At 41.0% G+C, this 24,909-nt stretch overlaps 1 protein-coding gene and 1 long non-coding RNA gene across 2 annotated transcripts in view; both read left to right on the top strand.

Moving 5' to 3' along the window:
• The first annotated feature begins 15,192 nt into the window (after window positions 1–15,192).
• Window positions 15,193–15,483, top strand: LOC132251270 (uncharacterized). The gene is made up of 2 exons (XR_009463225.1): window positions 15,193–15,319; window positions 15,427–15,483. It is a non-coding gene; the product is annotated as an uncharacterized LOC132251270 (long non-coding RNA).
• Window positions 15,484–19,344: 3,861 nt separating this feature from the next.
• NPS (neuropeptide S) overlaps window positions 19,345–24,909 on the top strand; it is a 40,377-nt gene continuing 34,812 nt past the window's right edge. The window contains exons 1-2 of the mRNA XM_059730336.1: window positions 19,345–19,461; window positions 23,817–23,851. Coding sequence (XP_059586319.1) covers window positions 19,345–19,461; window positions 23,817–23,851 — 152 coding nt within the window. The remainder of the gene's footprint in view (window positions 19,462–23,816; window positions 23,852–24,909) is intronic.

Raw genomic sequence — 24,909 nt, 5'->3', positions numbered from 1 at the left:
AACTGTAGTATCTCAGAAAGGTAGATGTGGACTTAAGGACCACTACTAAATGTAAGAGAGGAAAAAATGGTCTAAAAAGTAATAGATGCTTTGGTTAGGAAATAGTTTCCTTTAATAGGATCAGTTTTTATTGCTAAACTGTTAGGAAAGTTCTCTAGGGATACACACCTGCAAGCTAATCATGTTTTCAGTAACATTTTTACTGCAATTTTGATGCCTACAGTTTTTAAGGATCTAAATATATGGTCTGATTTTTTTCTAAAGGCTCTGACAGCTTGGACTCCCAATGAATTCAATGGAAAAATCTTCTGGTTTCTCAGAACCGTTGAGAAAAGCATGTGGGCTATTTCATTTTCTGTGGGTGCATCTACACAAGATGCTTACTGCACAGAGCCTAATAACACTGTGCTGTAGTGTGCTGGGCAAAACTTGTGCTAATATGCTGTTGTGCAGTGTTATTAGGCTACTGTGCAGTAAGCGTCATTAAAAAACTGTGCGCTGGCATAACTGCACAGAAGTGCATGTTACTGCACGTTGAATTGGTACTTGGTTAACCAAATATTAAACTTAATGTGCAGTAAAGGCAGGGCATTAATGAATGTGTAGACATGTCCTGTTTGTGGAATCAAGAACCCAATGGGAGGTGTATGTTGTTGGGTTTTTTTGGGGGGGGAGGCGGGCTTCTCCTAAACCTTAGTTAAAGATGTAGAACCAGTTTCTCTTTTTCAAAAAAACCCCAAAACAAACAAAAACAAACAAACAAGACACCCCCTACAAGAGTCGTGTGTGAAAATGTAGAACCTTTCTTTAAGAGTTCAGGTACTTTTGCTTAATTTCAGTAGCCAATTTTATTTTAAAACAAAACAGAAATGAAGATCAAGAACTCAGGAATTTAGCACAGGGCTTCCCAGCTCCAGCTTCATGACAGGACCCAGAAGCTCAATCTAGGGTTTCCAGGCTTTCTGCTGTGAGTCAGAAGCTGACTCAGGCAATGTACACACTTCCAGGCTCCAGCTTCACGGGGGGGAGGCTGAAATCCTGGGATCTCCAACTCTAGGGTAGTCCATTTGGCTGGAATTGTGCACTGTAGAAACCTGGGGTCTTCAACATCATACTAGGGTAGGGATGAGAAAATTATGGTCACTGGGCTAGATATGGCTTGTGAAGGGAGTGTATCTGGCCTGAGGAGTCAGGATGGTGGTGGCATTCAGTAACTCGGCAATTTGGTGGCACTTGGTGTTGGGGAATCCCTGGCATAGGGTGCATGCAGCAGGATGTAGTGGTAGAGTGAATCAGTGGTGGCTAGGTTGCAGGTGGCAGCCTGGCTGAGACCAAGCTCCATTAATTAAGACAGTCCCTGCTCTAAGAATAGAAAATGTACCTCTCTGTTTTCTGAAGTTCTTTGAAAGCGAGAGACACTTGGTTTCAGCAAATCAGTGTTTTCAGCTAAAATCTGTTTCACTGGGAAAGGCTGGACCAACTATGATCTCAAATTAAACATTGAAAGCCACCTTTGTAAATTAAATACACACCTACATTATGCTCAATAAGACTTAATGTGAACAGAATAAGCATGACTTTCAGCTACCCTTTTAACCTGTGCAACCTGAACCAAAAAATAGGGGAGCAGAACAGGCAAATGCAATATCAGAACAAATAACAAATTGGTACTGCATAATCCATAACCAAACAGCAAAAATAAAATAAGTAAGCAATTAATATTGGGTGTTTGATGGGAAAGACCATGCATATTATTGTGAAAATATTTTTAAATGTTTCTGAAAACACTGTTGTCAACTGATGTTTTTATTTGCATGATGGAATAGTATTCTTGATGATCTAATAAAATTCCCAACTTAACATATTAGTAGCCTTTGGCTTTTACATTTAAAAAATCCTTCCATATGAAAATAAGATAAATAACTATAATTATAATACTGGTATTCTTCACATGACCATCAAGAAGCCACAAAAATACACATCTCAATATTTTTCCTAACAGAGAAAATAAAAAGGACACAATACTTCAGTCCTTGAAACAGGAATAGTAACATTATTTACTCCAATTTCCTTCTGTGAAACTAGTTATATGACCAAGGTTTACATGATCAAACCCAAATATTATTGCAACTGAAACAAGAGGAACAGATACAAATATTAATTTTTGTATTTCTCGAATGAGAATATGTCCTGATCTTAGTAACTAAAACTTTCATATCTGACATCATATAATCAGTTTCATATAGACAGCAAATTTACCCCTCAAACTCCACTTTCAACACTGCTGGGTATAGCAGAGCACAGCTGTCTAATGCAGAAAGCCAAAAAAGCCTGGCAATATCCACCAATTCAAACTCCTTTTTTGCACCTACTGTGTTCTTATCAGTGTTTTTTCTCAAGTTTATCTCGCCTATGATGGTTCCTGTTATATTTCATTAGAGGAAGAATTAATGGCACCGTCAGTAAGAGAGGCATTCTCATTTTCCATAGCGTGGGTATACCAGTCTGATCTTGACATGGTCTTTAGTTTCTGTACATTTTCACTGGCCTTTTCTGTGACTTTTCCAGGCTCTTTTGACCTGAATAAAAACTCATAATCTATCACCCCTCAGATTCTGCATATACGTCTCTCTTCTTCCTTTTTGAAATAGAGAATAGTTTACAATACAGTGGGAAGCACAGATAAGGAGAATGTATTTTAGATATAGAAAGGATTTCATTTAAGTGGCTTTGATTTTTATCATTCTAGATGACCTACCCTTTCCCAGTGCATCAAGCTCTTGTCAGGAGCTTTGTGGTTGCTAAGAAAAATGGAAATCAATGATTCTGGCAGAATTCTGGAAAAAACACAAGACTGTAGGCACCTTATTTCCTGCTCTAACCACTAGATCATACTTGCCCCCTATTTTAACTTCCAGTTTTAAAGAGAACCATCCATGTCGTATTATTCCAATCCAAGTACAATGCTAACTTAGTGTTAAAATTCAAAACCTAAAGTGGATCAATTTTACAATTTCTCTTTTAACTTCAGACTTGTCAGGCTCCATTATTCTCAATATAATCTGACAGTTCTAGGTTAAAAAGACATCAATTACCTTTTGAAATTACCCTGTCTGCTACAGGATTAGTGGAATTTCTGCTGACATTGAAAGTTCATTGTGCAGAGTAGACTGGAGGGAAAATCTTAAAGTACTGTATATAACTATTTAACTGGTACTTTACCTGCTCCCTTAGCTGCAGTTGTTGCTCTTCTACTGAAAGTATATTCTGCTCTTGCTTGAATGCATTAAGCAGGTATTCTATTCATTAAAAATTAGTCTATAGAGGCCGGCAATGCCATTTCAGTAACCATTTATTTAAATAATGTATTCAATAAGTACAATGAATGATTGTTGTCAGTGTACAATCCTATGCATTTTGACTTCCTAGGCAATGTGTGAGAAAAAAAATTTCCTTTTCCCCCCAAATTGTCGAAGTTTCAATATTCTCCTAGCCTATATCAGGAAAGAAAAATGAAAAATGTTGTATGCATTTGCGCACACACACACACTTATACTAAGAGCGTGTCCATATATTCAAGCATGTGCGCTTGCAGCAGCTCAAATAGAAGCAGTGCAAATTCGAGCTGGGGCTTTTTGCCTCAGTGCACGTGCTCGGACATGCACTTTGTTGTGAAGCATTTGTGCCACTTAAGGCAAAATAACCCTGCCTGGCTCTTCCTGGATCTGCAGCCAGGGAGAGCTAGAGCCTGGGGCCAGCACCTGTGCTGTCCCCAGCAGTATAAAAACCTGCCCTGGCCAGCAGCTCAGGGTTACTTGCTCTCAGGAGCTTCTGGGGCCTAGCCAATGGGTATTTGGGGACACTAGCCCCTTGTGTCAGCTAGACTGTTGAAGCAGCATCCCAAATTCACTTTTTAAAATACCCGAAAATCCACATTCTTACACAATTAGAACAAAAGAGAGAGAGAAAGGGGGATTGATCAGATGGGCAATGTTTTATTGCTATATTTCCAATGTTAAAGCAATTTGGAAGCCTATCAGTGTCTCTAGCATCATAATAAAATAAATCCTAAATATCTATGTTTTAATGTTTGCTTTGGGTTTCCTTATCACATGGTGGGTGTGTGATGGGGGGATGTGGTGTTTGCAGAAGGGGGTGGAGGGATGTGGGGGGATGTGAGTCACTGTGTGGGTAGGTGCGAGGGGACTGTGGGTGTGGGGCTGCTTAGGAGGGGTGGATCCCCTGCATGAATGCCACGTGCCCCCGGTGGCTGGCGGGGCACAGCGGTGCTGGCGGTGGTGGCAGTGTGGCGGCAGTGGTAAGCGGGAAGCTTCCACAGATGCTGCCAGTGCTGTCAGCAGCGGGGGGAGGGGTGGCAAGCAGTGACCACCCATAGACACCACCCACAGTGATGATGTTGGCCAGTAGTGATTGCTGACTGCCCACAAATGCCACTGGCAGTGGGGTGGGAGGGGTTGGTGGCAAATGGTGACCACCTACAGGCACCACTGATAGTGTTGGTAGTGCCTTTTTTGAGGGGGTGCACCGCCATGCTCAGGGGGTGCATGTTCACCCACGTGCACCCCCTACACATTGCCAATGGTCCCCTGCCCCCTCACAGGTCACAACCTCCCCCCACAGCATATGGACTGCCCTGCTTGCAGGGTCCCAGGCCCCCCCAGGGGCTATAGCTCCCCCTCCCCCAGCCCCTCCACTGGTCTCCAGCCCCCTGCTCATTGCCCTGCTCTTCTCCAGCCTCCAGAGGCTGGAGATGAGCAGGAAAACAAGCAGGAAGCTGGAGAGAATAGAAGAATGAGCAGAAGGCTTGTTCTCTCCATCGCATTGGTTCCCCGAGCTCACTGTTTGTTCCCTTGCTCCCCATTCATTCCCCCATGCCACGTTGATTCCTCCCATCTCCTGTTGATTCCCCCAGCCCCCCCCCCACCCCCCACACACTCATGGGGAGTAGCAGAGAATGAGCAGGAGGCTGGAGAGAGCAGGGGAAGTCTCCAGCTTATTTCTAGGGGCTTATCTCCAGCCTCCTGCTCCTTCCCCTGCTTGTCTCCAGCCTGGGGAACCTGGAGACAAGCAGGGGAAGGAGCAGGGGGCTGGAGACCAACAGGAAGCTGGAGACACGCTCCTGGAAATGAGCTGGAGACATTCCCCTGCTCTCTCCAGCCTCCTGCTCATTCTCTGCTTCTGCCAGTGAGTGTAGAGGAGCTGGGAGAACCAGCGGGGATCTAGGAGAACTAACAAAGGGTGGGGGGAACTAACAGGGAGTTGGAGAAGGTCCCCTCCCCCCTCCCCCAGCTCCCCAACCCCTTACTTACCTGGCGGAAGCTGGGTCCAGGTCCCTGCATGGGCAGGCAGTGTGCTTCAGGACCGGGGAAAGGGCCAATTGCAGAGATGCTCTGGCAGGCTGCCAGAGCATCTCTGTGAAGGACTGAACCTCTGGTTGCCTCAGGGCAAGGTCTAGGACCGTGCCCTAACCAGTTTTTTTCCCCCAGGGTATTGTTTGACCCCTGGATATATGAGGGTCTAATTTTGCTCCCCCACTGCAAATTTGCAGCACGGGGAACTGTTTTTTGTTCCTGCACGTGCCTCTTGCAGCATCTCAAAGGGGTTTGAGACACTGAAAAAGGCATGTGCTGGCTCGTCTGGACACAGCCTCGAATGCCAATAAGAGTTTTAGGTGGGGGAGAAAAATAGCCCAAACAGGATGTGGCGGGTGGGGGAGAACACAGCCCCAGGGCTGGGGTAAGCAGCTGGACTTTTCCAGCCCCAGGATTATGTTGCCAGTGTGTACAGACATTCATGAGATCAGGTTAACCCTGTCCCTATCTAAGTTAGTCCACCTACCCAGTTGATCTAACTAGAACTGGCATATCATTTTGGGGCAATTTTAGCCCTCTGCATATCTGTACAATTGGGCATTTAGATCAACACAATCCTGGTTAGGTTCATCTAAATGTAATGGCAAACTCTTTGTATTCTATTTCTAACAACATGCACTCCTACTATGTTCATCATTTGTTTCCAAAACCAGTCAAGAATTATGTATTCTATTAGGAATTTTAGACCATTTCAACTGTACTGGGTGATCAATGGACTATCCTAGATTCTCACATCTTATTTTAAAGTTTTGTGACAGCCGTTTTGCTCAGTGTGCAATTTAATAAGCTTGGAATTCACTGACATGTTTTCTTCTTAGCATGTAGTAATTGATGTTTTTAAGGCAAATTTCTCCTGTTCCAAAAAAGAAAAGGATTTTAATTTAATTAATTTTTTTTCACTTTTATAGGTCAGTATACATGAATACCATCACATAATAGTTCATTCAATTTTGCTACATCTAAAGATGATTCCAAAATATCTTTAATGTGATGCCTCCTAAAAAGCTGATTGTTGTAATGAATTCATGGCCATTGAAGTATATTGGCCTTAGAGGCTGTTTTGGAGTATTCTCCATGGAATAATTATTTTGAAGATTTTATTCAAACAGGTTAGCCAAAAGATGTTCTTAGTTTAGCTGTGAGAATTTTAAATGGTTCATAAATTTATTACAAATCCTGTCAATGATAAAAGTTTTCCCTTTCAGATAAAAGGAATAGGCAGAAAAGCTATCTGCTATCCATCTTTTTATCACTTAATTTTCTTGTAATGTGGCATTCAGCAATAGAATAGCTTTACAAATTTCTCTCTTTATCTACACAGAACAGAGATTATTTAAATTTAACAGTAAAAGAAATTTTAAATGAAAAAACCTGTTAATTATACTTACTTTTAAATAAAATTCCAAATGAGATGATCCTTCTCTATATAAGTGCTACTATACATAATTATATTTAGCATTTAAGAACGTTAATTTTCTATTTTAGGGGCTATTTAGTTCCACTGAATAGCCTGCCAATCAGATTGCATACACCTTGATAAAACTGGAGCCCAGGCCTTTCCATTGGCACATCTCTGCCAGTAGTAGAAACTGTAATCACAAGCATTCTGAGCATTCAAACATTCAACTGAGTCATAACAACTTGTTCTCTATTACAAGTTTCTTCATTGACACAACTACAGCAGTGGTGAACTGGTGATTAGATTTTCTAGCATAGACAAGGCATTAGAAATAGAACCCCAAGCAAATTGATAGTGTCACATTGGAGGTGAAGGGCTAGATTCATAGAATCACTGAAAATTAGGGTTGGAAGGGACCTCAGGAGCTCATCTAGTCCAACACCCTGCTTGAATCAGTAACAAGGTGCCATCCCCAGAGTCATTCAAGAGTGCCTGGAGGTACCCCAAAGTCCCTTTTTATTTAAAGTAGTTTCTGGAAACAGACTCCCCTTCACTCTCCTGCCAGTCTTGATGTTTCTTTGGGTTCTCAAAAGGGAGGCTGCCCCAGGGCTTCACAGATTCGGTGTTTGCTTTCAAACACCTGGAGGTGAGGATCTTCTGCCCCTAAGGGCTATTTTCATGGCTCCATACCACCCCTTTAACATACCCCATGCCTCATAGGTGTTATCTGCATCTTTTGTCCACTCTGGGGTCCCAACTAATGCAGCTTCTACCCCTTTTTATGTAGCTAAACCATCCAGCTCAGACCCACTGTGTTGGGCTTGGCTTTAAGGCACTAGCTTCACTCAATGTGCTGTGAGCCCCTGACCCTGTGTGGGCCCTGGTGCCCCTGTGGCACCGGGCTCTCTGGCCACCTTTAGCTGCACCCCCTGTGAGTGCTAATGAGGCCTCCACCTCCCCTACACCCTCAGCTGCAAGCCACCGGATTAAACTACAACATAAACACTAAGTCCCTGGGCTATAACAAAGCAAAAATAATAGGCAGTTAGCCTGCTAACCCATGGCTCCACATCTCTGGATCACCCGGTGCTCCCACTCTGCTTCAAAGTTTCTTGGAGACTTCAGGAGTCCAGTCCGCCACAGCCTGAGATACCCCCTCATCTGGCTCAGCCCAGGGCTTATATAGCTCTGGCCTGAGCTATCACACAGTCATGTGATTGCTGTAGCCCACAGGACTACCGTTTAACCCCTGCTCTACTGGTAGGCCCTGCTCTGAAGACTCTGGCCTTAAAGGGGATGCTCTGCTTCTAGTAACCAGGCTAGGGTTTCCTGTTACAGTTCCCAACTAGATCATTCCAGCCAGGGCTTTGTCTACCTGAGTCTTAAAAATCTCCAAGGGTAGAGATCCCACAACCCTTCTTGGTAATCTGTTCCAGGGCTTTACTATCCTCCTGCAACTAGCCACCTGCAACTCTGGGCCAGCTGCCAGTAGGCCATAGCTGCACAGTTGGGCTTCATGCAGCACTGCAAATTCTCTGATTTAAAAAATCCCAAATTCTCTGATTAAAATACCCCAAATCTGTGTTTTTTCTGTAATTAAAATGACCTGCCACTATAGATACAGATATCTGTATAGAGATATATAGATATATATATGAGAGTTGGCAATGCTTTATTGATATATTTGACATTTTAAAGCAATTTGGAAACCTACTACTGCCTTAATAAGTATAATAAAATTAATTCTAAATATAGATATACTTTGGTGTTTGCTTTTGGTTTTTTTATCATAGAAAATCAGATCTCCCCCTTCCCTCTTTGCTGACCGGGATGTAGGTCCAGCTGCAGCATTTCTGCACAGATGCTTTGTGGCACTGAACAGCATTGATATGCCAGTGCTGTGCCCCTGCCCATGCCCCTCACTTCCAACCCACTGCCCTTCACTCCTGGCCTGCATTCCCCTGCCTACCTGCCATTTGCTCCCTCCCTACACTAGGGCATGGGTCTAGCTGCAGCTGTCCCACACACTGCTCTGTGGCTCTGAGCAGTGCCAGCCCTTGCTGTTCTGCTCCCTGCACCTCTGCCCAGGCCCCAGTGATCTCCATGCCCTTCTTGGGAAGCCCTTGATTGGGCTCAGCGACTGGGCTGGGCAAGCTCCTTCCCTACCAGGCCCGCTTCCCTCTGCACAGGCTGCTCTAGTGGGGTAAGGAAGCTCCAAGCATGGCTCTGGTGGCTGCTCCTACCAACAGTGCCCCCATGACATCTCTTTCTCTCTGATGCTCACCCTTGCTGCCACCCCTGGCATATTACATACATCCATAGACCTCGCTGCCACCTCAATCTGCTCCCCGGCCCATCAATCCCCCCTGCCCCCACTGGCATTTCCACCCTTCCCTCCTGGCCCATTAAAACCCTCAAGAGGTTCCCAGGACCAGGAGCCCCCATCATCGTACTTATTATGAATAATAAATATACTTTTATTATATAAATAGTAAGAAAAATGGTGAATATGCAAAGGTATGTGGCCCTCCCAAGTGCCAAGCATGAAACACTTGTCAGTGGCAAATCCTCCATGTCACCAGAGATTGAAATCTAATCTTTCCCATACCCCCCATGGGGTTACACTTGCAGTTGAACTCTGCTTCATTCCCATTTAAGTGGCTGAAGAGCCAATTTGAATCTAAGTCTCAAAATATGTCAACAGGAGTTGAAGATGACAAAAAAAGTTAGGTCTGCATAACTTGGCAATTAATAAGCAATTCATTTTTTTTATAAATCTAATGGATGAATGTTACGGCTGTTACTAATCTGTTCAGGTTGGAAAATCAAAACCTGTGATCCTATTATATCTTTGATTAGATCTTAGTCATCTTGAGCATTATTTGTACAGAGGAGTTTCCATAATTGTGGTGGTACATCTAGGTAAATACTTCTCATCATGTCCATTGAGGCTGAACTGAGATCCCAGTTGCATAATCCATATGTTAGTAGCCATATACTTCCATGTTACAGGCATTGTATATGAGAGACAGATTTTCAGAAAAAGAACAAAGGAAAGAAAAGTGGGCGTTACAACTTACGAACATGCCTAAACATAGCTATATGCAAGTAAAATATTTATATTTTTGATTGCATGAGGACATGATTTAAAATGGCTCCATATGCGTGCCTGTTTTCTTCAAAATCAGTGCCACTAAAATGCAAGCTAGTGCAGACTACTGACTTTAAAAATAGTTTAAATAAATTCAGTGATTCTATTTTAATATAGCATTTTCAAATCATGCCACAGTGATTTAACAGAAGGGTAAAGTGATTGTTTCACAGACACTCAATTAATATGACTCTTGTCCAATCTGTTCTTGCCAAAAAACTCTTTGGATGCAGTTTTTGAAAACACTCAACATTTTGTTGACTCTTCTCCCATTGAAGTCAGTGTTTTTTGCCTTTGAATTTTGTGGGAGCAGAGTTCAGCCAGTTCTGCCCTCTTTTTAGAGCTCCCCCCACAGAACAGATGCTGAATAAAATATATATTTTTTTAAAACATCATGAACACTGCTAGAGGAATAAAGGAGGTAGGAAGCCTATTTCATTTTCTACATAGATTCTATATTTCATTTCTTTTTAGATAGGGGGGGAAAAAGTGGTATAGTGAAGACATCTCCCTCTTTTGTCTCAGCCTTTGCTTGTAGAGTTTCTATTACATTTTCCAACTCTTTTTGGATGATAGATTCCAAGTTTATCAATATAATGTTCTAAGTTTTTATACTGCTTCAAGCCATTGGGCTCTGCAATGCTCTGTGTTAGACAGATCATTATGAATGAGCAGTATGCCCTGAATCATTTGACCTTGTTATTACTGCATGGTTCCTGAGTCTATCATCCAAGAGAGACTATTATGTCCCTACACATTTTCTCTGTTACTTCAAATAAAAAAGCTCCTTCACATTCCCATGACTGAAATAGCATCCTCCATCACCACCTCTTATTAGGATTACTAAGTGCCTAAAGGGAACTTCTGTAAATGTTTTTTGGTATTTTTTAGAGTTCTCAAAAATCAATAAATAAAGATAAATTATATATCCATATACCCACAAATACAGATTTATTTGACTCCTAACAAATTAAGGGGTATGCAACAAAGGTTATAGTTTTATAGTGTCAAATGAACTTTTTTCATTATTCTAAATTGGAGTATCATGCCTGTTCTGCACATTTTTTTTCTTCCCATGTCATTTCTTATCTTTTAAAAGCTTCATTGATGATTTGCACTTTCTGTAATGTATTCTATTCTTAGTTTAATCTTAATACCTGATAATACCTTTCTCGAATATCATAAGTATATATAGCGGTTCCATTTTGCATGTTTGGGTTCTCTCTTAAATTACAGAGCAACAAGGGGAAATTACAGATGATTTTTGTGGAGTCTTTTTTTCCAGTAAAGCATTTTACTTTGGAAAGTTCAATCATTATCAAAGCAAGGGGGAAAAATTTAAAAGAAACTGGGTAAGCCTCCATTTATGAATTCTACCTTTTTACAGAACCACCCATTCAAAAAACATGAAAAAAATATCTATTTCATTTTTGTTTTGTTTTGATTTTTGGTTATACCACACTTCTTAAATGCTTCTTTTAGAAAGCTTCTCACTACGTCCCACCCTTAGGAGATAAAGATATAAGAAGTGCCATATACTAGGTCAGACTAATGGTCCACCTAGCCCCATATCTCATCTCTGACAGTAACAAATAGTCAATGCTCTGGATGGAAAGTATATCCATCCAGAGCCAATATGGAATAGGCCATATTGACAGAAGTTAAAATCTAGAGACACTCCCTAATTTAGAAGAGTTGGGAATTGAGAGACGGTCCCTCAGTTAGATATTTAGAGAGAAACCAAGGGTCTACAGAGGTTGCCTAGTGCTTCACAATGAAGTTCACAGTTTAGTTCTCCTCATTCATATATGTCCCTTATTTATTGGAACCAGTGATTGCTACATGATGTCAAAAGTAACAAATGAGAGAATCTGAATGAATTTGAGTTCCCAACTGAACAAGAATTGAAAACTGAAAGCATGTGGAGCAACGCAACCACCTGGGCAAGGGCAGAAAACTGGAGGGCATTCAGACAGGAGTTTGAGTGGTATCTAGCAGCCACAGGGGCAGAAGAGAAAAAAACAACGCCAAATCCTCTGTCTTCTTGCATCTTGTTGGGGAGAAAATCCTGGCTGTTTGTAACACATTTACCTTCAAACAAGGTCAAAATATGAAGTTAAGTAAAATACTGTACAAATTTGAGGAGTACTGCAGGCCAAAATGAATGAGACTCTTGAAAGATTATATTACTTATGTGTAGATGAATAGCAGGAGAAAGTATAGATCAGTATGTTACTGAACTTCTGAAAATGAGTAAGCACTAGGCTTTTGGGAACTTGACTAAATTTTTAATTTGAGATAGGATTATCTGTGTCATTGCAAGAAAGGATCTTGCATAAAGAATACTACCCAAATGTGCAAGGCAGCAGAAACTGTGAAGGTCTAGGCTGCAGAGCTGAATGAACCAAAAGGGGTCATTGAAGCAGTAGACTAGAAAAAAATGTGACCAGAAAATGCCACTTTACCAGGTTAAATTTTCCTCAGGTAAGCAGCCACCTCACAGAGTTTAATTTTTCATTGACAAGGAGAATGCTAAGGGAGAGAGAGCAAATAAGCAGAAGTGTACCAAGTGTGGAAGGCAACACGGCCCCAAATGTTGTGTTGCTTTTGGAAACCTCTGTTTTACTTGAAACGAGCGGAATGATTTTACTAGCTGCTACAGATCCCAAACACAAAAATCTCAAGTGCATGCAGTTAAGATTTTATATAGATACAGTAGTATCAAGCAAAATCAATGAGAGAGACTGGATTTTACCAGTGGAAGGGCAAGGAGCAAAGGTTTTATTTAAATTTGACAATGGAGCTTAGGTTAATATTTTACCAGAACATGACTACAGAAAATTGAAAAGTGAATCCAACAAACTTTAAAATAACTGGCTATGCAAAAACATTATCCCTGTGAAAGGTAGATGCATTGTTAGCATCCAGTATAAAAACAGAGTATACAGACTCCTATTCATTATGGTACATAGGGAGGTGACACCAAGTTTAGGTCTGGCAGCTTGTGAGAAACTGAATCTAGTTAATAATGTGTTTGCAGTATAATAAGACATAATATTTATAATTTCTGATGATCCTCTTAGCTGTCATGGCCCAAATCTGGACAAACTCCTTAGGAAGAAAACAACTGTTTCAGGACACAAAAAGCAATTATATCCTTATGGGAAGAAATGTACCTATGGACACAAATGAAAATGCTATGATGCAGAAAGAAGAAATCAGCCCCAACGATGCATAGCTGATGAATGCTTCACTGTGTGCAAAAGCACAGCTGCCAAAAGTGCAAGTAAACCAGCTCCTACTGTAAGGATTCAAGTCTATCAAGACTTAAAGGAAAAGCTTCTCACGAAAAAAAAATCAGAAATTCTATCTAATACTTTGATAAGATAGTGAAAACTCCAGAAACACTCAGAGACCTGTAAAAAGAACTGCAAAAAAAGAGGGAATAGGAAACTAAGTGATAAAGACTCATTCTAGAGTGACATGCTAGAAACCTCTCTCCCATAGATGGGTGTTAATGGAATTTTGTGTTAATTTATTTTTGTAGCTGTTATTAAGAGAGACGATATAGTGATAGAAGTTATAATTATGGGACATTCCCTAATTAAGAAGACTTAGGAATTGGGAGATGGTTCCTCAATTAGGTATTGCTGCTAGTTAAAGAGAGACCAAGGGTTTGCAGAGCTTGCCTACTGCTCCACAATACAATTCAGTGTTTAGTTCTTCACATATGCCTGTGTTTATTGAAGCAGGTTATCACTACACAGCGTGTCTAGTGTAGTCCATCCGCTATCATACCCTACCTGGCATCAACCATTAGAGGATAAAGAAGATCTCTGACTGTTCTTTTTTTAATAGCTGTGGATCTCTCCTCCATGAATTTGTCTAATCCCTTTTGAATCTGGTGATACTATCTACCTAGTTATAGAATGATAATATCAGGGGGATTGATTATTGTGTATTGTTAATATGGTTGTGAAAATTAGGCTAGGTCCAAAAGATAAGCACTACAAGTCTAAGTACAGGCAGTCAAAAAGCCCAAGGCCAAATTGATTCAATCTTTGCAGGTTAGTCTAAGCTGCAAAGATTGAACCATTAAGCAAACGAACAGTCATTTACTTTTGATTTAGGAAATACAGCCACATGCCTGCAGTATGTAGCCTACCATGCTTATCCTTTGGTGTCTGACGGAACTTCTCATCTGGAGAAGGTGTACTCGTTCCCTGGTGCGTAGACAGCTTGAAGTTTGTGCATCTGCATGGGCACTGTAAGTTCTCACCTTCCACGTCTTTGGTCTTATGAAAAATAGAGAGGCTGATCTTCAACACCCTTGTACAGCTCTCACACAGATGACACAGGTCCCACATCTCAGGACTCCGCCTCCCTTACATCATGCCTGGCACCTCCCAGGTGACAAACACAGGTAGAGTATGAGCAGAAAATATTCACAAAGTCCTTCTCTGTCATTAAGGATAAAAGAAACAAAATCCTCAGAACCGGCATGGCTCCTCCAATCAGGAGGTAAAACGTTTGTAGAAGAAGCACAGTCTATAGGCCCAAGACTAAGGGAAGTTGGCTTACCTTCCCCTGTTACTCGAATTACCAATTGCTCAAATCATGAGTGAGACTTTATAATGGGGGATAATTTAATGCCGTGTTTATTGAATACATGAGTTAGACATAGAGGTTCAGACACACCATTTATACAAATACATGCAAATCATCATACACTTCATTACACACAGGCATACACATACACAAAACAACCATTTCATCCACACATACATCAGATATAGTTACCAGCAATAGTTGCTCAATATCAGCCCAGGGTGGCCAACCCAGGCTTATTGAGTAGATGATGATAATTTGCAGATAGCAGATTTGAAGATAACAGCTGGAGTGGGGTGAACAGATGCATCTGTGCTTCGATGAAACAGCAGTAGAGAAAGAGACTCACCCAACTTGGCATTTTCAAAGTGTTCTTTTCTAGTGATTGGCATGCTTTGTTTCAGTGCTTTGGGGTTTTTCCATACCCAGCTTCTGTTTTTGCAGTTCTTTTGTCTTCAGCTTATCTTAGCCTTGGAGTGTTCTTGTTGCTTGTCTGGCAGAATTTCTTCTGTTATCTCCTTTGTGCCCTCGAGCTTCAAAGGAATTCTTCAATCATTTGTTAGTTAGTTACTGACTGGTAACTTACATTTGGCATCTTTTTGCTTACATAAGCAGTTAAATCTTCTTCTCCAATCTCTATGCCATTCTCTCACTATTCACCCTTTTACACACACTCATACGTAAAGGCTATGCAGAGTTTATTCACTATGCCAAGCAGAAGGATACAAAATGGAGTTTTCAAGTTGCTTACAGGACAAGACTAACATGGTTATATTTCACTATTATTACACTCTGTGTTAACATAAGCTACATTAGTTCAGTTCATGCTACACCCCTTTACTTGGTTCTTTTACTCATGACTGTCTGTCTTACAGGTTGTTCTGGCCTGCCTCCAGCCATCATAACTACTGAGAACCAGTCCCCACCTTCAAGTAAGTTGCTGGGCTCCTCTGAGCCAGCTTTGGTGTGAGCCGCTTGCTGCCGCTGTTCCCTCCATTTGCCCCTGCTGGGGCAATCCTTCCAGTACACAGGTGCCCCGGTGCTGCTGCAGCAACTTCTGGTTCCCCTGCCTGCCTGCTCCAGGTGAATTTACAACTCTGCCACCATGTTCCGCCCCTCCCATTGGGATCTGCGAGCACTTGCGAGATGGGTTCGGCCTTGGTCCGGCATCCCCTGGCGTGCCCACAGTACCTCCATGTCACGATCTGTGTTTCTCAGCCCAACCTTGTGTGCTGCTGATCGAGCTCTGCTGCCGCACAGTGGCTCAAGCCAGAGGGTTTGAGAGCATGGCTCTCTGGCACATAGCCAGCATGGGCTGTGTGTTTATTTCCTCTTCCTGCTGCCCCTAAGTTCTCTAGGATTTGCAGTCCAGACTTACAGCAGCAGGACTCTGCAGGGTTGCTCATCACTGCCTCTTCCTGCTTCCACATGCCTCTGGGATTTGTAGCCAGCACTAAGCAAAAAGGGCAGCTCTGTACTTGGGGGAAGGGAAGCTTAACTCCTCTCCCTGGCCACAGACACCAGCAGGGGTGTGCTTGGGGGAGCCAGTGAGGCCAGTAAGCTAGCTCTTACTGCTCCAGCTAGGGAGCAGAGAGTCAGGCCTAGCCCTGCTCTCTGGAGCAAACAGCCCAGCCCAGCCCAGGGCTGCAAAATGCTGGGATGCTGAGGGACTCTGATTTAACTTGAACCAGGAAGGGGTCTGGGACAGAAGTTTCATAAACCAGTTTGACCTAAATCAGTTAAGTTCGATAACTACATTCAATCAGGCTTATCTTAAACCAGTTTCAGCCATTTTGAAACTGGTTTATGTGCACTGAACTTCTGTTCTGTTACAGGTTGAAAGCAGTTTCTGATCACTTAAACTAGTTAATGTGCAACTTCTGCCCCTAGCCCAAGAGGCTTATGTGGCTTCACAAAAAGCCTTTTAGTTTTCTGGAAATGAAAAGACCTTCTGTTGGTACCCGTCTGATGCCTCTTTTCACATGTTCTTACTTTATTTTAGTATTGTGACAACATCTTGTAAGGAATGTCATATTTTAAAAGGTTTCATGTGAGTCCATCATTTTTTATACTAGTCTGCCATCATTTCTGAGCAACACTGCTCCAGTGTTCTTTGGGGTTTTCCATATAAAGGCTTCCATGTAAAAGCCTAGGCATTACTTTCAATATTTATTTTAGTATGGCTTTCTTGATTTTGTACTTCATTTAATTGGTTTTATACTCTGCCTTTACTGTTTACATTTATTAATGTCACATGGACCAGTTGTTCCACTTATTAACAAGCTGAGAAACCTGTTGAATATCACTTGATTCATACTCTATATTTGCTGTTTCTCTGATCTGCATCCATAACAAAATTTCTCTTAGATCTCTACATAGATAAATAACATCTGCTTTATGTAATGAAGCAGCTCTTATCAATTTTCATGTTCTAAGCTGTGTCCCCAAAGCTCATCTCTTAAGCAAGATCTTGTCATGAGGAACAGTTTATCAACATCTTTTTGAAAATCAAAATAAATGATTATGTATGCACTGCCATTATCAATGTCTTAAAAACTCCTAAAAATTCAAGGACATTAGTTAGGTTCTCCATGCTGATCATGCCCTGCTGGATTATTAGTATACATGAACTATTCTCATTTTGCTTTCAGTGTAGTTTGTGTTGTTTTTAATGTCAAAGTCCTGTAAGCTAATGGCCTTGTATGGTCCTAGAATAATTTACCATACAGTTTTGATCACAGTAAACATGCATGTATAATCTCTCATTTCTATACTGAATTAATAACACCTGCATACTTCCCTATAATAAGTCTATACCACTGAAATCAAAGGGAATTTTGACATGGACCTCAAAGGGAGAAGTATTTGATGCCAGGCACACTTCTCCCTCCCTACCTGGCAGTATACATGACAAGTGCTTATGAACTCCTCAGTATAACAATATTATAACAAATGCCTAAACACCACCTATGGATCCGTATTTTTTTTCCATAAACATGTGCTTGTAAATTTCTTGATTAGAAATTAGGAAAGCAGTATTTTTATGCCTGGAACTTATTTACCACAGTGACTGGCATTGTCCTCTCAAATTCTGCTCACTCTTTGGCACCTGGAAATTAATTTGATTTGATTCAAGAGGCTTGTTAGTTTTAAATTGCCTACCTGCCTCACTGATCTTTGAGTCATCCAAGGAGTTGATTATATTCATTATACTCAGGTGAAAAACACTATAGACATGTCTATATATATATATATATATATATATATATATATATAAACGCTCAGATTGGATTACATGCGTTTACTCTCTCTAAACACATTTGAAAATTTCTATTTGCCTGGGGTGCAGTAATAGTGCAATGTAGCATGAGGACCAGAGAAAATCCTGAAGGACACTTTTGAGACTGAGCCTGTTGTTGAGGGGTCACACATAAACCCTCCATGCTTTAAAATTGACATACAGCTCTTACCAGTGTGCTTCATGGATTATGTCTTGGTGACATTCTGAGATAAGGTAGTAAGATTTCGGCTATTAACATATTTTGAAGAAGAAAGCAGGGTAGAAACTCAAAAATGGTAGACATGGTGCTGAGAATACTAATGAAGAGCTCTTCAACAGTGCAAAGTCACTGTGGCAGTAATGGATGAGGTGTCCCAAATAGTAAAGGAAGCCAACAGTGTTAAAATGAGAGCAAAGGAGTAGACGTGGAGGGGGAGGAGGGCGGGGGGGGGGGGCAGGAAGGCATAGAATAATGACTCATATCCAGTAGTTATAGAAAATAAACACTCATTTTGGGATTTTTTTACCTAGGCCCTGGACCAACGTAACATTTGAAGCTCCTCAAAGGCCAAGCAGACAGACATATATGACCTATAGCCAAGGCACTACAAAAATAGCTCTGGAGTGCGACTATTTAAAAGCACTTCATTTTAAAGCACTTCCCATTACAACTGTGTATTCTGCAAAGCCTAACAGGGGGTTAGTCAGTTTGCCTAGCATCCCACAGTGCTCTGCCCTACCCGTTGGCAGGGGGACATAGGCAGGGGCAGGGGAAGAGGAAGGTAAACACCCACTGAGTGCTCTCCTGCTTACTTGGCCATACCCAGGGCCGGAGAGCAGGAATTCTTGGATGCCACACCACCTTCATTCTCCCAGTTCCCTTACAGGGGCTGAGGACCTCTACTCTCCAAGTTCTAGCAGGGGAACACTTGGCTGTCCTCAGCAATCTTACATACCTCTACACCTCTGGACCCAAGAGACCAGAGGCTTAGAGCACAGAACATTCACTGACTCTGCCTTGCTCCCTTTCCCATGTTGTGTCCAGCAAACAGATGTCAAGGGGGCAGAGGTGAAAGACTGAGATCATGCCATTGCATGCTGTTGCAGTGATCTGAGGTGTTCTGGTTGAGGAGGGATTCTCTGAATTTGAAGTACTCCAAATTACAGTAGAATTTGTAGCATTTTGACTAAATGTCTGTGCAAGGCCTGGTGCTTCACTCTTTTATGTCATCTGCAGAAACATCTCTATTTTCCTTTTCAGGGCAATGTATGTGTCTCCCTTCCCTTCCTCATATGTGATGTCCAGTGGCATTTCAGCCATTGTTACTTGGAAACCCTTACCCAGAAAGAAGAGTTTGACAATGTAGTCTAAAGCCCATTCATTCTGGGTTCATTTTGACTTCTAGTGATAAGGAGTTCCATAGCTGTGGCCATTATTCATTACTCACATGTTTTCTGTTACATAGTCTGTAATATTAAGAGTAAGATTTCAAATTATACTTCTGATCAATTCATGGGACATGCCTTTATAGAGGTACCTCATGGGCTAATAGAAATAGAGAGGGACCTTCCTCCTGAAACCAGCCTCTCTGACCAGTTGAGATCTCATCAGCTACAGCCAAGAGCAGAGGTACAAGAATCCAGCTGTGCTCTTATAAGCCCTCACAGAGCTTGGATGTCAGGGATATCAGCATGACCACTTTCCAGTTGTTTGAATTCTTACCAACTGTTTGGGTTTTTGCCCCAAATTCTTCCAGTTATTTCTCTCTCAATTATTCAGTTGTATTTCTCCCACTTTCATCCCATCTCACCTTTCTTTCTCTCTCTCTGTCTCTCTCTCTCTCTGTTTGTTTTTCTCCAGTCACTATTAAAAGACATTTTAACTGAAGATAAGTGGAGCTAACAGATAGAGTGCTATTGATTTTTCTGATCACTTTGTTTGTATGTTGGACCGCTGCCCTATTTTTTTAATAAGTTGTATAAGGCTTGGTTCAGTCTTGTTTTATTTGCCCAACATCTAACACAGTGGGGCTGTTTTTCTGTTCTAGGTCTCTAGCCATTATATTAATACAAATGTTACATAGTGGTTGTTGACTGATTTTCCTTAGATACTGCATCTGTAATGAACTGAATAGAGCCATCCTGGAATTAAGTATAAGTTTACAAGGAGACATCTCAGAATTTTTCTTTTCTTTAATTTCTTTAACACTGGATATGCAGGAAAGCAGAATGTAGTGTATAGAGTTTAATCAATCTTATTTTTCCTTCATTGTTGGGATAGCCCCATATATAATGGGGCCCTGCCCTGATTGGGATCACTAGACATGTTGCAATATCAAAATTTAATTATTATTATTATTAATACTACTACTACTAATAATAATACAGTCATGATAAACCTTCGTCACAAAACACAGAAAACATATCTATGTCCTATGGTGTTGTCCTTTAAGTATCTCCAGTTAGTGGGCTAATGCCTTACTTGTATTCTTATTGCCCTCCAGAGTTGTGCTTTTTAAGTTTTGGCACTAGCTTATGATTTCTTTGTTGCATCATTTTCAACACAATGCAGATCCATGGCTCCTCTGTTTCAGTTGTAATTTCCTAACACTGTTTTAGGCATTAAGATCTAGGCGTCACATGTTCCTGATATAACCTCTGACATCCAATCATTTCTACCTTGATTATATTATATGTATGAGAACTTCCTCTATTAATATTAGAAAGATTGAAATAGCACACTGTTCACTGTTCTGTCGTCTTTGCAGTTCTTTCATTTCTTACGTGAAATGACAGAGATGATCTCTACACACAGCAATAAAGTTCTTTGTCACTTTAGAGCTAAAGTCTGTTACTGCAGCAGTGAAAATGGCAATATTTTTCACTCCATGGAAAACTCCATGGCATGGTAGTCCTTCATAAGTCTCTTGAAATTCACAATTAGATTCAGAACTCTATGACATTCAACATTTTGCTTCCAGTTAGTACCATATTTTCTCACATGCAGCATGTTCTGGAATAAGATGTATGCCTTGTTTTAGAAAGGCAGAATGAAGAAAAAAGATATTTTCCTGTAGTAAGTAACTGAGTAGCAGCAGCTGTGAGCTTGCTCATTGTTCTGCTCCTTGTGGATCAAGTGCAGACTTTACTTTCACTTTTGTCCAGTAAGTGGCAGGAACTGCTCTTACTGTAGTCTTGTATATAATGCACACTCCAATTTCCAGCAGCTGGTTTTTGGAGAAAAGGTTCATGGTGTAGATGAGAAAATACTGTGTTCATGAAATGATTATCTGGCCCTGGAATGTGTTCAGTCTTTCAGGTGGCGGAAGGCTAAAGTGCACAATATGCTGTCCAGAATGCTTCACTACAAACAAATGACAAACTGTTCAGAAGAGAAGAATTGAAATTGCACATAGATTCAATTCTCCAGTAGTGATAAATTTTACCTGGCTTCCAGAAGATCTGGGAAGGTGCACATTCCAGTATCCTTATGGAAAACGCCATCCTGGCAACTTTCTTTCCTCTACCTTAAGAATGCTCCAGACCTAAAACGTCTGCTGATCACAACTGCAGCAGTGTGGAACAGAGAAAAAAGTGGCCTTTCACAGCCTAGATACCAGCCAATGGCAGACTTTGAAGCTGAAGTCAATGCATAGAATTCCATGCGGACTCTTGCAGTGGTTCAGAACCCATAATGCCAGCTGCAGTACTGAGATGATTAAAGTCCAGCTGTATGGTATGTGTTAGTATTTGCCCAACTATTATTTTACATGTTACTTGGCACGATAGTCTGCCTTTCTAAAAATGCACTTCCACGCTCTTATCCTACCAGGTAGCTGTTTCCAAAGAGTTGCTTGGATTAACTCTGAGATCCTGAGCTGTGGTGACAGCCTCAACCTTGGCTGCATAGACAGGCAGGAAGAAAATCAATTGCAGCTCAACATTTTCAGAAAATTCCCCAGATTTTCAGACTTTCCCTACCAAGTTCTAGGAGAAAAAAAAGCTTGTTCCTCCCCACTCCCCAAAAGTTTCTGTTATTTATTTATTTCCCATTTTATTTTATGTATTTGCATGTCTCTAACCCTGCCACAATGGTATGATGTTCTATTTTAAAATATTTTTGTTTTGCAGTTTTGTTTCCCTCTTATCCCATTCTAAATTTTCTGCCTGTGAACAACCATTGTATGGTGCTCTTTAGAAATTTTGAAAATGAAGTAATATAGCAAAATATCAAAATAAATTCCTGCTAAAGAACAGCACTGGCATGCTTATCTCATGATAATGTTTTGCAATTTTGCTTATTTAAAACAAGCCTAGCAGAGAAGGACTGGATGTCTTAGTGGATTGATAATTGGATGTTGATTCTTCCATTTCTAGGTAGCTAGTTTGAATCCCACCCACGTTGGTAATGGCTTTTTGATAGTCTATATGAAATAGTTTTGCTGACCTACAGAAAAGGCGCCCACATCACAGAAACACCACCTCACTAAGCACTAATTTGACAGGCTTATTGGCAGTCTCTGCTGAGGGGCCAAGGACTTGGCTGAGCACAGAGACTGAATTACCCTCCCAAACCCTAGAGGTCATCCCTTAAAATCAAGATTGAGGCATGATCATGCTGGCAGGGAGTTTTGGGGCAACTTCATTTGTCTCTGCAACTGGTCTGTCAGCTTGGCACAGTCCATGAGCACTAAACATACTCAAAAATTACTGTTAAAATCAGCCAAAATGTTGAAAATATAATTTAATATTTTTATCTTTCTAATTTTGTAGCCAGCCTGATTCTGATCAGGGTCACATGCAACTACCCACACAGTTTTTCATACTAACATCTATTTTTCATGCTAAAAATTAGAGCTGCCATACTAAAAGTTGGAATCCATGTACTGTACCAAACATTTTGAAAAATAAAGCCTACTGACCCTTTCAAGAGACTACTTTTAAAAGCAATGGAAAGGTGGCATCCTGGGAGACATGGGGCTAAATTTTAAATGGGCATCAGCAGACATAATTGCCATTGAGTTCAGCAGAAACTGAACCAGCTAATGCCACCTCTAAATTTGGCTACCTGTGGCATAGAAGAATTCATAGCTTCATTATAATAACTCCACGCATATGATTCTTCAACATGTATGGATGTTTTTCTTAAGAATTGGAGTGTATTTTTTAAAACTTTTTAATGAAGAACCAGCATTAGGAGTTAAGATCTTGTTTCCATTTTGTTACAGTGCTCTAAGACAGGGCTGTCCAACATCTGAGTTGCTGGGGGTTGAACACCCTATGGGCTGTACGATGGTGAGCCATGCCTCCCCTGTCCAGGGCTACATGCCATGTGGATAATCTTTCTCCACTGCACCATGCATTTGTTGCCCTCCCACCATTAATGTTCAATGTGTGTCCTCCTTCAGCCCCTGCTCACCCCAAGTTCATCTTCAGCTCTTCTAGTCACACCACACTGCCCTGCTCCACCCCCTAGGAGGGAGGGGCAGCCCAAAGACTGGCTATTTTGCAGCTGTGCAAGAGGGTCCAGGGGGTTGGAACTTAACCACTCATCAGCTGCATGTGGCCTATAGGCTGCTATAATATTGTACGTGAATGAAGTTTCCTAAATGTAAGGTGAAAGATACTTATGGTCTCCAATATATGGAATTTATAGCCTGGTGCAAAGTAATTATGTTGATGTGTAGTGTGAGCATAATAAACTATGGAAATTGACACTACAGTGGATGAGAAGAGTATGTATAATTTTAATGATATACTGTACCACATTTGAAGTAGTGAACATTACCTTGTAGTTTATGAGTAACAGAGACAGCAGTAGTTTTATTATAGGAACCCTGGAACATTTACCAAGCAGCCTCAGGAAAAGAAAAGAGGAAGGTGAGGGAAATAGGTTTGTGTGTGCAACAACATGATCCCAGTAATTCCTTTAATGCTGTTACTGAGACCTTTTGACCTTTTTACAACAGAAAAAAATTGGGCTAGTGGAGCACTCCTGAATGCTGTCATGCAACTCCAAGGTATGTATACTCTTTTTTTCCTGCAGCTAAGCTGCCTACAGAATCTGAAGTATTTTGAGCTAAGTAGATAATGGATTTCCTGTTGACCTGTGTTAGGAGAGCAGCCCTGCGCATTGCTGACAAAGCCTTCAACAAGCTAATATCTTGGGTTTTACTCCTACTAATGACTTCTCTTCCTCTTTAACTTATGGACTCTAGAAATAGGATCTTCTAGACAAGAAGACAGTTACTAGGTATTAATGCACTTGTAAATTATAAAATGGAATTTTGCTGTCTGTTGCTAAGCCCGGAGTTATCTATAACAAACTTATTGTTAGTTCCCGGCCTGGGATCTAAAAGTAGGGGTCAAACATGTTAAAAATGGATTTTAACATAAGTGTTCACTGCCACAGACAGGCTGTGTCTACACAAGATGCTTACTGTGTAGTAGCTTGTTACTACTGCACAGTAATATCACTGGCACAAACTGTGATGCAACACGACTGCTCAGTAATAATGAAGTACTGCACAGTAAGCATCACTAGGCAACTGTGCCAGGATGCTGCTGCATAGTAATGCTGGTCACTGCACAGTCATTTAGTATTTGGTTATGCAAGTACTAAATGACTGCGCAGTAACAACTGCACAATGGGCTGCTCATGTAGATGCACCCACAGAAAACTTAAAATCTTAGTGTTGTACTTTGACCAAAATAGACCAATCGAAGTAAACTAGATTCCTTATTAATTTAGCACAAATGATGTAAATATATTTCTACTCTGTTGTTCTTCTTCTTTCCTCTTTATTCTCTGTACCTCCATGCCCATCTCTACCTTCATATTCTCACTACATTTAGACACAGCACCAATGCACACTTGCATTCACAGAGTATTATGTGCAACCCACTGAAGTTGATGGAAAATGCAAGCACTTGCCTCAGGTTAGAATTTAATTCATTATATTTTAACATAACTCCATCTAACTTTATGTTCATATGTCTCATTGCTTATTATCAAATAATTTATTTTGCAACTGTAATGGGGTTTTTTGCCAGCTCATCCTGTAGTTGGACTGTTTCA

Source organism: Alligator mississippiensis, chromosome 6 (genome assembly GCF_030867095.1).
Source record: "Alligator mississippiensis isolate rAllMis1 chromosome 6, rAllMis1, whole genome shotgun sequence".
Lineage (NCBI taxonomy): Eukaryota > Metazoa > Chordata > Crocodylia > Alligatoridae > Alligator > Alligator mississippiensis.
This window is presented reverse-complemented; position numbering and strand designations above follow the sequence as displayed.